Source organism: Bombus fervidus, chromosome 18 (genome assembly GCF_041682495.2).
Source record: "Bombus fervidus isolate BK054 chromosome 18, iyBomFerv1, whole genome shotgun sequence".
NCBI lineage: Eukaryota > Metazoa > Arthropoda > Insecta > Hymenoptera > Apidae > Bombus > Bombus fervidus.
Window position 1 is genome coordinate 6,519,336 of NC_091534.1, and position 14,866 is coordinate 6,534,201.

The 14,866-nt window shown below is 42.6% G+C and overlaps 1 protein-coding gene across 9 annotated transcripts in view; it reads left to right on the top strand.

Moving 5' to 3' along the window:
* Window positions 1-238: 238 nt before the first annotated feature.
* Nrx-1 (neurexin 1) overlaps window positions 239-14,866 on the top strand; it is a 661,903-nt gene continuing 647,275 nt past the window's right edge. For 4 of the 9 annotated variants that reach the window (XM_072020888.1, XM_072020889.1, XM_072020894.1 and 1 more), the window contains exon 1: window positions 240-3,260. In XM_072020888.1, the coding sequence (XP_071876989.1) occupies window positions 2,646-3,260 (615 nt within the window). In that variant the 5' untranslated portion in view covers window positions 240-2,645. Of the gene's footprint in view, window positions 3,261-14,866 lie in introns of all 9 variants that reach the window. The other 5 variants (XM_072020893.1, XM_072020897.1, XM_072020898.1 and 2 more) reach the window with 2 other exon arrangements.

The window sequence follows — 14,866 nt, forward strand, 5'->3', positions numbered from 1 at the left end:
AGACTACACGACGGCGAATCCTCTCCACCGCATCTTCGAAAATGTAGTAGCATCCTTTTCCAACTTGAAGCCTTACAGCTTTGACGATGCTCGTCGTAGTCGGCGCTGCGTTTGTTCGTTGCGCGTCTAAGCGGGCGCTTGCGCGTGGAAACGGCGCGAGGCGTCGGCGTCGTGCCGGGGGCGTCGCACCAACGTCGTCGGCCAACCGACCGACCGTCTCGACCGAGCGTTCTCCTCTCGCTAGGCCAGTATCAAGCCGGGAGCCGTCGAGAGGGTTGATCCACCTCCGCAATCGGCGCTCACGCTCTTACCAGGTACATATCTGACCAAACGTATCATCAGGCCCACGCTCGACCAACGCTAGGCCAACGATAGTAGTCGTGCGCGCGGTTGTACAGAGAGCCGCCACTCTCGTTCAGGTGCAGTGTATGTGGATGGCGGTAGAACTCGACAGGGTTGGATGAGAAAAATAGGGCGTACGCCGAGCCACGAGAGCCGGATCGATCGCGAAATAAACGTACGCTGGATGGACGACGACGTGGAGTAACCTGTCTGCAGAGTCGAAACAGCAGACAACGTACGAGGCTACGCAAGGTTTTCGGCGCTGGCGAAAGTACTCGCGCCATAGTGCGGTGGGTCGTGGCGGTGCTCGTTACATTGCTGCGAGATCCTTGCCGAGTCCGTGTGTTTTCTTCGTGCGGAGGACAGACAACGTTAAACAGCACACGCTTGTACGAGCAATGCAAGCTGCGTGACGAGTGAGCGACACAGAGAGTTGTGCGCGTAATCGGAGCGTGTGCGAGGTTTTCCAATGGTCGTGACATGTTGGCTGTTGATGCTGCGTAGGGTGCGTGGTGAAAGTGGTCGTGTTAACGTGTGTTAGGAGGTCGAGGTCGTGCTACGTATCCAAGTAGCACGATATTTCGAGGAATCTCGGGTGTCGTCGCTTCGAGGTCGAATGATTTCCTTTCGATCGTGCGATCTCTCGTGACCCTGAGCAAACTCGACTAATTGCTGCGACTCACTCGACATCGCCATAGCAGAGCGATCGTGGCAGAAGAAAGAGAGGCGACACCAGCAATCGACCAAGTGCAGGTTGAGGACTACTTGAAGAGACTCTGTCGAGAGCACAGACGGAGAAAGTGTGTCAGCGACGTGGTACAAGGCGCCTCGAGGTGCCTTAGGTTAGGTCGCTGCTAGAGTCCCTTGATGCGAGGCGACGATAGAATAACAAACCCGCGAGCAAATGTCGCGTTAATTATCTTGGAATTAAAATTCTTTCCTTGGGCTGAAACGCTACTAGACGAAACAAACAAAAAGAAGGAAACGTTGACACGATAACGGAAAAAATTAAAGCTTCTCATCGGATTCGAGCAGCTCTCGGAGAAGTATCGAATTAGAAAAGAATCGTCTAATTGGTGTAACAACCGTTTTGCCTTGACGCTATCGCGTTTCTTTCGAGATAATTAACGAATACAACGAAACATCTCAAAAGAAAATCGTCCAAGCTGGCAATAACTTGCAGAGTTGTATATCCAGCGTGAACATGATCTCGGTGAGAAAATACCGACTGCACATCGATTCGCTAGATGAAAATCTCGCTAACGAGCTTTTGCTCATCTGATTACTGGAAAGTGAATTCATTAAGCGCAATCTAGTGTCCATTTGCACACGTACGAGAGGCCGCAGAAGATTCGTCAGAATCAAATTGTGCATAACGTGATTGTGAAGTGATACTCTCATAAAACAGCATCCGGTTCGTTACACCGGATCCAAGTGTAGCTCGAACGTGTGTACGCGCGTTAAGAGAAGAATCGGGTGGTAAGCGTGTTCGAAGCGTGTTTCGCGTGGTCGGCTACTCTCCATTCGTCCGATTTCACTCTGCGATCGGCAAGATAAAAGACCGTTCACATCGAATACATATCCAGTTGCACTGCCGTTTGCCTAGCACAGCGAATCGAACGTGCTGCATTTCGTTTCTCTAGCAACTTGCCTGGCCAACTACCGCGACAATTGTCAAAGAGTTCCACTTGTTCTCTCACGAACTTGTCGGAACGTAGGATTTTCGTTTGATCGACAATTTCCTTTCGCCATCTCAACTACTGTTTGTTCCGGCTCGTCGATAATCGCTCGTCGTCGGCAGCGCGATCTCATAAAAGACGGACAAAGCGGTCGTAGAGACACGTCCTAGCGAAGGGTGCGAAACAAAACGAGCGTCTAGGAGAAAGACTCGCCAAGCGATTCCGCACGGACGTGTGCACAGTCACTCTCTCTTTCCATATCCGCCACCCACGCACGCAGCCGAGATCGTCCGCGCGTGCGTGCTCACGTGCGACTGCAGCCGGTACAACGTGGCTAGCGAACGAGTACACAAAGTAGCTACGCTGATCGAACGCTGCACATCCACCGATCCAAGTTATCAGGCTCGCTGGATCAACTCGTAGCCGAGCGTCAAACCGCCGCTGTTGATCATCCTCTGCGGGCATTTATCCGGTGTAATGTGACGAAGGGAAGAAGAGCAGACTAATCGACTGTCAAAGTTCCAGCCAAGTGTCCTTGACGTACGAGTGAAACAACACGTGCTGTTGAACAATCTGATGAACAGGATTTAGCAGTGCGATCCGCCACAGCTACGACCTGCAATTATGCATTCATCGCTCGTGACCAGCAACACAGGCGCGCTGATGCCGTTCCTGGTGGTGTTGCTCAGCCAGGTAGCCACGTCCTTCGTGTTAGAGGGCTCGACCACCAGTTACGCTCAGTTCAGAAAATGGAACGCCGGTCTGAACGGCACGCTAGAGTTCGAGTTCAAGACCGAGCAAGGCAACGGTCTGTTGCTGTACACCGACGACGGCGGCACTTACGACTTCTTCGAGGTGAAACTTGTGGAGAGCGCGCTGAGGCTGAGATACAATCTCGGAGGCGGTGCACAGATCGTCACCGTCGGCCACGACCTGGGCGACGGTCACTGGCACAAGGTGCAGATCACCAGGTGCAACGAAAACACCACGTTGACCGTGGACGGCGTTAGCGCGATCTCCACGTCCCGCGGCAAAGAGTTCGAGTTCGGCAAACTGGCTGGCAATTCTGACGTTTACGTGGGCGGTATGCCCAGCTGGTACAACAGCAAACTGACGTTGCTCGCTCTGCCCAGTGTGATTTTTGAGCCGAGGTTCAACGGATTCATCAGGAATCTCGTGTACGCCGACGGGGAGAACATGGTGCCCAGGAGGCAGGAGATGAAGAGCCGGGACGCTAAGGTAAATAAATCTTTCCTTCTCTCAGGTCAGGTAACAATGAACTTGGCGATTGTTCGCGATGAATAGAGCGCGCATCGTATATTTACTTGTGCGTGGGATATATGAAAGACTCGATAGGGATGAATGAGTTGCGACTCTCGTAGCGTAGAAATAGAACGAGCAGTGAGATTCACAAAGGGTGATCGTTGCTCCACGCAATATCCAACGTTCAACTACCAACGATGCATAAATATTCGTTACGTAAGAAGCTAAGGTAACGTGGCGTTATAAAAAATCCACAGTGTTCTTCTTTTTTATGCAACATTTTACGTGCTACGCCAGCTCTGTTTACACCGCTTCTTGTACAGTTACTTGCATCCTATAACATCATCGATGGCGAAGCAGATGCAGACTTTTAATACATTGGGTATTAAAGTGATTGCGGATTTTGTCATTAGGTGGTATTGACCACTAGTTACCAACACAATAGATATTTTCAGTATGAAATAAATTGTTTATAATTAGAAAAATTTACGAGTCGGGGAAGAAGTCTGAAAGGATGATTCTCGCGGCAGTCGTTTCCACCGTTTTCCTGTCTAAAGTCGACTGGCAACTCAGTGGTTGCGGATTTTGTCAATACCACCCAATGACAAAATTTTGTTTTGTCAATACTAAACATAAATCCATCGGTCGCGTGTAATCGCCAGAAAGATTTCATAACTTTTATCTGCAAGATATCAAGAATTGGCTGCGTCCACGTTAATCTGGGCCAGCCATCGCACGGACGTATTGTTACGCGCGCTGCTGACACCGTTTCGGTGCTTCGTGACGCCAGGCTCGTTTAAAAGGGAAAAAAAAAAAAAAGTGAAAGGGAGAAAAGAAGGCGAAAACATGAAATGGTCTTTTTCTTGTTCTTTGCACACAGCTGCAGCTGAAAATTCCTTTCCGCCCTTCTTCGTTTTCTGAAAGGGATTCTTGTTTAATAACAGAAAGGAGAACGACGCGGAGAACTACTTGTTAGGCTCTGTGGTTGTTACGTTAATCAAAAAGACGACGCTTATTTTTCTTGCAACTGTTTCGGAGAAAACCGGCCGCGTAAATCAACGATAAACTGCTAAAAGTAATTTAACGTTTAGCTGGATTTTACGGGCGCGCCTGTCTGAAACCGCACATGCTGCAACTACTTAGACGCGTCCGTGAGAGAACGCAGTATATTTCGAAGGATTTATTCGGATTTTAAAACGTTCGGTATTTTAAACGATGGCGCTCGCGGCCAAACTGCTTGAAATTTCTCCGTGAATAATTCCATTCTGTTCGAAAATTACATAACAATTAAAGCGAAACCTTCTTGTTTATGGTCGACAAGATGTCAATTACAAAATATCCCGTTGTTGGTTGCGCGGCGGATTAAACACGCGATGCTGCGAGACTCGTAACATTTTGAGAATCACATCGTTACATGATGATCCGTGGCTTTTGAACGAACATACGTTCGCTAACATTCGGCTGGAAATTTACCACCTGTCCAACATTCACCTTAATTTTCCGTAATAAATCTTTTGTAGTTATTACTTTATTTGTAGAAATATGCTGCATAGTCGAAAAGGGTCGTTTTTGCTCTGAACACTTCTTATTTTAACGTAACAGGTGTTTAAAATTATTTTATTAATGTGATTCTTAAAATGTAATACTCTTCTTATTTATGGAACCTTTCGAAACGCGAACACAGTATATAAATATTAGCTTGGCAACTAAGTGATTGCGGATTTTGCCAATACCACCTAATGACAAAAACCGCAATCACTTACTTGCCAATACCTACAGTCGGTCACGAAACACGCTGTACAATTTTAATTCGCAAGCTGAATATTTTTGACAGATGTACAAGAATCAACAAAAATCTATTACATCGTGATGCGCCGCAGTATGTAAATGACGGTAGAAAGAATCTTTGGAATTGTTATTTATCGTTGTCTAAATATTAAAAGCAACACCGAGAATTTTAACACTGCGAATTTTATGTCGGAAGATCTTTCGAACGCAAGATACACATTCAGCAATTTCTTAGTTCAATCTTTCCATTAAATATTCTCGATGTTTATACGTGTTTGTACGCAGGTACAAATTTTGAAATACAAATAATTAGTAATATTTCATTAGGAGAAGAAAAAGTCAACTCGAGAGAAATGATAAGGAACGTTTGGTAGAAGAATGAAAACGAATCAGCGTTAATTATTAAAAAAAGAAATTACTTCCCCTATACCAAAACGTTTGTATCATATGGGAAACCTAACTAAATATTAAACTATGAATCATCGTTATTAGTTTCAGCTTTATGTGCACAATTTAATTGTTGCTTAATTTACGTCAATAATTAGTATCATATAATTAGAGTCTGAAATTACAGTAAGAATTCTTTCTTTTTCAGTGTTTCCTTTCAGATTTAGATAAATAATAACTCAAAAGCTTATCTGCATAATAGCGTTACATAACCTAAATACACCTCTAACCTAAACACTATACAATAACGATAACAATATAAATATAAATAATAATTTTCCCTCCACTTATCTACACAGTTATCCACAATGTGACGATGTAACACACTGTTGTCCTCGCACGTTTCAAATGAAATTCTAAATGAAGATCTAAAGCTAAGGATTGTTAAAAGTGTACAGTGTTGGAAACATTTTGTGGCCGATTGTAGGTTAGAGTATCATAGCCACAGTGGAGCCAGTATTCAGCCGTGTTAAGAGCATTAGAAAACAAGCTGTCGACAGTCGAGGGTTAATAGGAGTCATTGTTGTAGATGAAAATCTCGCTGCCTGGCGCTTCCACCTTACTTCATATTCCTTACAACAATATCAATTTAGCGTGGCAGTGTTCGTCTCGTTGGAGGGAATTCGTGGCGAGTTCCACGGAACCACAAACTGCTCGTCCGTGTACGAATGAAACACGAAGGATGAATGTAATCTCAGACGTTGGCAGGGGCGTGGCCGCGAAGGTATCCAAAGGACGAAACCGAGAGAAACACAATTTCTGGCACGTCGATAAATCCAAGTCGGCCACGTGCATTGTAGGCAACGTTTGTTGCATTGAGCGCGTTCTGATGTAGCAAGGGCGATAACGTCGGCCGAATTATACTATGGCGTGCGAGTTACGTTGACCAAGCAACGTCCCCGGCCCCCCACCCCTCGCGGATATTCTCGATTTGTCTCCTTATCTAATCGTTCGCAGATACGTCCGTTATGCTTGGCCGCTGGCAAACGAGCAGCGTCGTTAAAATTCGAATAGTTGAGAGTAATAACAGGCAAAGCGCGGATGCATTCTTGGCAGCCGGCCACCTGCAGAAATATGAACCGGCGCTGGCAGGAACAATGCCCCGTCGTCTCCTTCCGCCGAACTCCTTTTTCTGGATACTTTCCGCACGGTACGATAAACTTACTGAAAACGCCACATATTGTCTTGTTTCTTCGACAAGCAAACACGTGCAAAGTTTGTCGACCGATTCACGTTCTGATTAAGACTTGATGTTTCCTATCAAACGATAGTGATGCAGGATATATAAGTATCGTTTCTAACAATATACGTAATAATCGATGTACCTAACCGATGTACGTTACCGTTGGGTGTCTCAGTTCTAAACGACGAGACTTCACAGAAAACGAGAGAAAAAAACGCGAGAAAAAATGTTAAGAAGAATGTGAAAGGAGGAAGGCACATGAACGTAGGTTGTGCGAACGCTTTGTATAAATGTTAGGCGAGAAGCATAAAAACTGGTGGGTTCGAGCTGAGACTTTATGTTTATATTGTGAAATGTCTGCTGCTTTCGAACGTGTGGTTGAAAGATCGAGTTTCTCCGAATTTTATGCTCGTTTCCCTCGCAAAATCACCGAACGCAACGTAAATCTTTCGTGCCGGTTCTTGTCTCAAATTTCTCGATCGTGCGACGCGTTATCGCGTTTATCGTTCCACCCGGACGAAAGTGTTCGACGCGGCGATGATGCGGGCCAAACAATGCGTCGAATACATCGATACATCTTCCATGACGTTCGTCTATACGTACATTTTTGTCCTAACTTTCTCATAAAGCGTTTGCATTTTCATAAACCGGCGTTTGCGTGTGACATTTTTTAAACATTTCTTTTCGTAGAATAAACTTCATGGAATAAAGTTCGATCGTTTAAAATTCAGACAACCCGGATAACGTGGATGAATTTCAATGAATTACTTGAATGGTACTTGAGAATTTTACGTATCGACACATCTGCCACGGTAACGTTCGTCTGTAGGTATATTTCTGCCATAATTCTTTTCACAAAGCGTTTGTAGACCCACGTTTACGTATAACGTTTGACCATTTAAAATGAGGACACCCTGTATAACGTGGCACGAATAATTTCAATGACGCTTAAGAGCTTTTTCCTTTTTATTTTTTTTTAATTTATTATCTATTTGGAAAAGTTCATGAAAATACGAATTTTTTGGGTTGGAATGCGGATTTTGTCATTAGTTGGTATGTCAATACCAATAATAAATTGGAAAAAAAAAATAAAAAATAAAAAGGAAAAAGCTCTTAAGCGTCATTGAAATTATTCGTGCAAGTTCGTTTGCGTTGTATACAAGGTGTTTTCATTTTAAATGGTCACACGTTATACTCGAACATAGGTCTACAAACGCCTTGTATGTCAATAGCAACTAACAAAATCCGCATAAATTCGTAATACGTCGAATATAGTCGCCGAGTATTTGCTAAACCAATTTACCATCCCCATTTGGGAAAGTTCATAAAAATACAAATTTTTTCGATTGGCAACTAAGGAAACGCGGATTTCGTCAATAGCAACTAATCGTCGTTCGCGATGAGTCAGTTCCCGCGCTTTTTCCCACGACGAGACTCGGATCAGATTGCAGCAAAAAACGCAGCTTGCTTGTCCGCTCACAGCATTTGTTGTTCCCACGTTTATCGTCCATTCTGTTACACCCAACAAGAACTGTGCTTTCTCTCTGCGACTTTTTTTTTTTTTTTAATTTCATGCTCTTACGTTTATCTCGAATCAATTTGTTTAGCGTGTCTTGACGATCTTCTTATGAATCAGAGGGGCGAAGAAAAAGGAAGGCGAGTTCGCCCGCGTGAATTACGTAACTGCTGGCAAATTGCATCTAAGAAACGGTAGCTGGAAATTCGAACGCACAAAGAACCGGCACGGAGCTTGGGAAGAAGATGAAACGGCCGGTGTGTCTCTGCCAGCCACGTAGCTGCGCTTTCACTGTTTCTACGCGTACAAATAAACGAACTCTCGTCTTCTCCTTCTTCGAACGGTTTGCCAACTCTTTGAATTCCATGCTGCTCCTCGATACGATGATTTCGCAAAGACGGAAGAATATAACGGGTGTAAATTTTGAATGCTACAATGGGAAACCATAACCACGGCTATGTATGTATGCACGTGTGTACATTTTGCGCAATTCCTACGCCCCTGAGTTTGCTGTGGGTGCATAAGACACACAGTACAGTCGTTGAGGATGCCAGAGAATTGCAAGTGCGCGTTTACGTCGAGTGTTTGGCAATTCGTAAGCTGCAAAGCCCTAACAGTACAGTTAAACGGTTGATCCTCTTGGAGGACCCTTTGGCAACTAAGTGAATGCGGATTTTGTCATTAGGTGGTAATGACAAAATCCGCAGTTACTTAATTGCCAGGCCAATATACCTGAATGCGATTCAAACTATATCTGGCCTCGTGTCAATCAGAAAAATCTCATAAATACGTTAGCGAGAGCTCAGTCTATAAGCAGCCAGAATTAAGAAGATTTTCGTCATTGTCCCATGAATAATTATTGCATCTGGTTACGCTATTCAGCCGTCGAACTTCGCGACGTGTCAAAGGGAACACAGGAACAGCTCGAGGGAAATTGCACCAGTAGCGAGAACGACGACCGGCTAATTACGGGGAACAGAAAGACGAGCGATTAGAAAGACACTGGTGTATTTATTGACTTGTAATTGGGAATTTCTAGAGCACGCTGTTTGTCATTTAATTCCACGGAACAGGTTAACTCCGTGGAATACGCGTTGTAAAAATATCTAAACATCTATAACAGGTTATTGATCGACGTGGTTTTTCTCGTTAAAACGAGATCAAACGCTTTGGTCCGCTACGTGTACACGTAAATATGGTTCGAATTATATCGCGTTTGGTCTCGTTTTAATCAGAAAAATTTCACAAATAGGCCAGTGAAAGTTTACTTTCGGAAAGACGAGAGGTAAAAAAGTTTCGTCGTTGTCTAACGGGTAATTAGTATTTTTCACGCAAATCGGTGGAATTGGCGTTAGGTTACGCTGCCTGCGGTACGTCAAAAGCAACACTGGCTGATCTCTTCGTTAACCAGCAGTGGAACTGGCGACCGATCAATTACGACGAATATAGCGGCGATCAATTACAGAGAAAATACCGTAGCTTTCATCTATGAACACGCATACGCGGAATATAATTTGAAAAGCAAAGTTCGAATAAATCTGCAATAAGTGACTCGTTAACCGAGATCGTGATTTATTATGGTAACATGTCGCGTAACCATTTGTGTACGTGCAATCAGTTTCGGCTTAGAAGCAACGTACATATATCCACGTCGCGAATAAATTTCTCTAACAAACGTAGAATTATAAAGGAGATAAGTACCATAGGGAAGAAAAGAGCATAATACAAGGCTACCACATGTAACCCTTTAATACATAGATTTCACTGGCTTTTCCCAAGTAATAAATCGCGGCAGCTGGTTTTTAGAATCTTCAGCTATCGCTTATCCGCCTTAATATCCGGCTTTTACAATACCCTAATAGCAGTAGGTTGATTCTGAAAGTTGACCGTGTTCGATCTTCCATCGGAATATTTAATATCCTCCACGAATATTCATACTTTACGGCTGCAAGGAAAAGTAAGATTAACTCGTTCTTCTCGCCGTGTTTCTTCAGCAGAATCCTAAGTTCTTAATCGAGTGCTTCATAGTTCTATTCGGCAGCATCGCTCTTTACACTTTTTATATATTTTTTTCTTTTTTTTTTTTTTTTTTTTTTGGAAACAACAGTGAGACGTTTTTCTATAAAATTGAGTTTTATCTATTTATCTGTGTTTTAAGAGTATTCGTAAGCTCAAGGTAGAAACGAATGTGGGATTAACCGAGTTACATATTGCACTCGGAACAAACGCGTCTTACTGGCTGACACGATCATGGTCGTTCCACTTATTCGAATCGAGAAGCAAAACTATTCGTAACACGTTGGCTGTCATGTCGAAATCACACGTTTCGCTCTGGACCCCATGGGAGTATTTTCATCATTCAAAGCGTATAATGGTAAAATAACAATAAATTGATGATGTAAGACAACATTCTTCCCCAATGGATCATTTGTTCCACAAAATATTCATATGAAAGTAGTAATATTCTAATAAATATGTTTTAATATTTATTTTCAATAATTTATAAAAGTTGAAACAATATATGTTTTTAACATTTGCTGCAACTTAATCTGTAATTCCATAATCGTTGGATATCTTTTGTTTAAAAAATTGGAATCTAATATCACAATTTAATTAACACACGTATCAACACTTTGACTGCCACGCAGAAATCACACGTTTCGCTCTGGACGCCACCAGAGTATTTTTATTATTCAAAGCGTATAATGGTAAAATAATAATAAATCGATGGTGTAAGACAACATTCTTCCCCAATGGACCTTTTATCTTATTGGTGGTCACGGGTGACCACCGTGGCGCCTTGGTAACAGTTGATAGCGACGTATTGAAACGAGGCTTCGTTTATTTCAACAAACCATTCGCATTTGTCATTTCGTCGTAAGAAAAACGTGCAGAATATATTGTTGAAACGTGTGGAAGATATTAGTAAACAGTATTATGATTGTTTTTACGATTTCGACGAAACATTCGGCTGAGATGGTAGAGGTCCGGGAAAAAATTATGTTTGTGATAAACCAAGGTAGTGGTAGAGTACAAGAGAGGAAAATGTGCTGTAGATTTATCAGATCGAATGATAGCATATTCTACAGCACATAGAAGAACCCTCGAGTGATATGCAAAATTAGCTGTAGAGTTATTGTTAAATACATCAATTTCAAACGCAATGATACTCTATAAACAAGCAACAAAAACAAAAATTAGGGTACCAAATTTTAGAATGGCACTCGCAATGCACCTTACACAGTGCCATTCACCAGAACCGTCAAAATATACTTATTCGATAAAGATTGCCACACGAAATACAGAAGAAAGAAGAGCAAGCGTAGCTGGCACGAAAATTTTGCAGAGAGTGTTATAAAAAAAATGTTAAACAGTTAGGATCAAAAATTGCTAGGAATCGGACCAAAAAAGTGACCACCTATGGTCCAGATTGTATCGATGAGCCACATTTATGTTTAAAGTGTTTTAACACAGTGCACCGTTAGATGCAACATTTGTTCTCATTTTTTTTTTTTTATTGTTGTTCTAATGAAAATGTTTAATCGCTCAATGGGGCACTTTTTACTTCAAAGTACCTTCTATTTATCGGTTATATTCAAAATGCCCTAACTGTCAATTTCCATACAATTTTTATAATTGTAATAAGTTGAAGCTCTCCGGTCACCAGTGACCCACCATGGCGTCACAGGAGAAACCGTGGGTCATATATGACCAAAGTGTTAATTAACATAAGTGTGGTTATAACGTGAATGAGAACTGCGAGGGAAAATATGGAGAATTTCACGATTTTTTAAACGGCAGCTTCCCCACCTTCCAGTGTCTAATATTTTCAAGCTTTTCATGGTCAGCAACTAGCCTAAAGAACAAGAAAAAAGAATAATTTCTCGACAATTCTGAGAGACCGCGTGCGGCTATTTTAGAAAATCCAGTTTCCACTGAAACTGTGCTTAAAGCTCGCGTGTTGCGCCTTCCATGCGTATCGTTTTCTGCAAATCTCCACACCTTCGTTAATCGTACGAATACGAGCAAGTGCCGTTGCAAATACAGTTCCGAGAATCTGTTCTTCCAGAGAAGCGAAAACGCTCACGAAAATTGAGAGACAAAGATTTTTCTAATGTTCCCAGTTAGCATACTGCTTTAAATAACAATTAGCCTTCGTTCGGTGGTTCTTGTACACTGTACACACGCGCTTATTACGCACGCTAATCGTTTATTACGTGGCGTAATGCGACGCGATAAGCCTCGAGGCAGATAAGTTAATGTATGCAAAGCGGCACGTGCGACAGGCTATCAATTATGCGCGTTTCAACGGTGTTTTTTCCGAGAGTTTGAATCCGGTGTTATTGAACGGCCGGTGTTTCATACGCGTCCGCGGAGCTACGGAATCGAAAGCAACGAAAAAGACGATAAACGTGATTAATAGACGACGAAAGGATATGGTTGCTGGAAAGATAAGTTTGCCTCCGGCGTCTTTTCGCTTCGACGTTGACTGATCGCCGTGGATTAATCGCCACTAATACCCGCGAAACTTATTTCATTTTTCGATGTAGCAATTAGCGGTATGCGATGTAATTATTCAGCTGGTCTTACACGCGAGCTTTCATTAATTTCCTTAATCTGATATGATGCAATTAGCGCTACGTTACGAGCGCGCTTCCTCCGCCGCGTTATTGGCATTCGACGATCCGAAGGAACACGTTATAATCAATCACGGCCAATTACTATCGAGCAACAAGTCCGATGTTTCAATTTAACATCGATATTGCGAAAAATAATTTGTATCCTGATTTATCGCCAGCATTAGCCGCCTCCATGGCAATCGCCTTTGTCACAGTTTCCAAATTTAATTAGACGTTGTTCCGCGATCGTATAATACGATATATATATATATTCCGATAAAATCATCGAAACGTATGGTAGAAAACTGAAAAACATGGAATCGCAGCGACTGCGTAATTTGATAAATATATTTTGTTGGGAACGTATGGAGAATTGGAGACACCGAAGCGTCGATTCGTTTGCCTGAAAGGGGGGAACGCGGATGGCGGGAATTTTTGTTACGGGCCCTTCGATTGAAAGTAAAACAAGATAGCAGAATTATCGTAGAGTGGCTGCTTCGTCAGAGTGAACTTAATTAACTCGTAGCACGCTGCTCGTGCAACCTTCCATAATTACATTAACAAGCGTTATCAGTGGAGAGATAAGCTTTACGCTTGTTCGCCCATTCGTTCAACTTATGACTCTTAAAAAGCAAAACAAAAAAAAAAAAAAAACAAGGAACACACACAAAAGGGTAACAGGGAGAAAAAGATTATCATGGAAAATAATGTTGCTCGGTTAATGAAAATATCTACATTAAAAGTGGCTGGTGTAGTAGGCCTGTACTATCACTGTCACTGTAGCGGATGATAACGCGTCCATGATCTATCAACGAGTGGACTATGATGGATGGATTTGTAGATTATGTGTCGATCAATAGCGGCCGTGCGGGCTCGCGTATCGTGAGATGCGCGAAATTTACCAGTGAAGCGATTGATAAATGTGTTTGAATTTCTTACACGCATTCGCCCCAGCTATGTAGGACGCGAGCTGTTAATTCGCGTTTTACTATGTTCCACCCATACGAGCCAGTAATTGAAATGTATCGAGGATCATAATATCGATGGGATCTTTGTTACGAGCCTCACGTGTCCGTCATTCTTAGGCTCCACGATTTATAGTCCCTTTCACCTTCACATTTCACGCAGATGATCTTACGGATTGGACAGTGACGATGTTGAAATTAGAACCGCGTTACGTGCACCATAGTATGCGACAGGATAGGACGAGACACGCAAAAATACATGATGATTGTAAAGAATGAGGTTTGGCGAAGATTCTTCGAAGCCAGTAAACATTCCAGCATTTTTTGTCGATTCAGCAACGAAAAACTAAGTTCACGAACAAAGGATATCGTAGTGTGCGTTCTATGGCTCGGTGTACGAATCTCGTGCTTCTGCAAAAACGAACTAAACTGGGTATCGAGTTTCTAAGCAACTGTGTGTTCTATATACAAACCGACAATTTCCAATTCCATCTAGAATCATTTATGGTGATGTTTGTTCATGGCAATGTGAACATTTTTCGTAATGTAAACTTTCAGCGAAAGACAGCAAAGTGAAGCACCCAAGTGGCATAAGCTTTGATTCGCTGTTTTCAGAGAAGATAAAAAGAAACGAAGTTGGGTGAGAAATCATTTGAACGCAGCAACTTCTTAACGCGTCTTTACGCGCTGATATCTCAACTTTACACGGATTCTTATTCGAACGCTGTAAAGCAAGAAGAAAGTGAATTCTCGTTTATTATTCGCGCGTTAAAATTCTTAAAAGCCCCGAGGCTTACTATAGGCCGTGTTCCTAACCGTCTCCCTTGGTACTATCTCTCTAGTTGTATCGTCGTTAAACCATTTGTAACGTGTTAATTATAATTTTAAATATTGTTAAAAATAGAAGCTCGTATTAACCCTGTTAATTCAGTGTTACAATCATTTGAACTGCCTGTAATCGAAACAGGGGAACGACTGGTCCGCGGCGTCGATTGTCAAAATCACAACGAGAATTTGCGCCTCTCGCTGACGCGTTTCCTCGCGAACGGTCGTAATAAAAATTG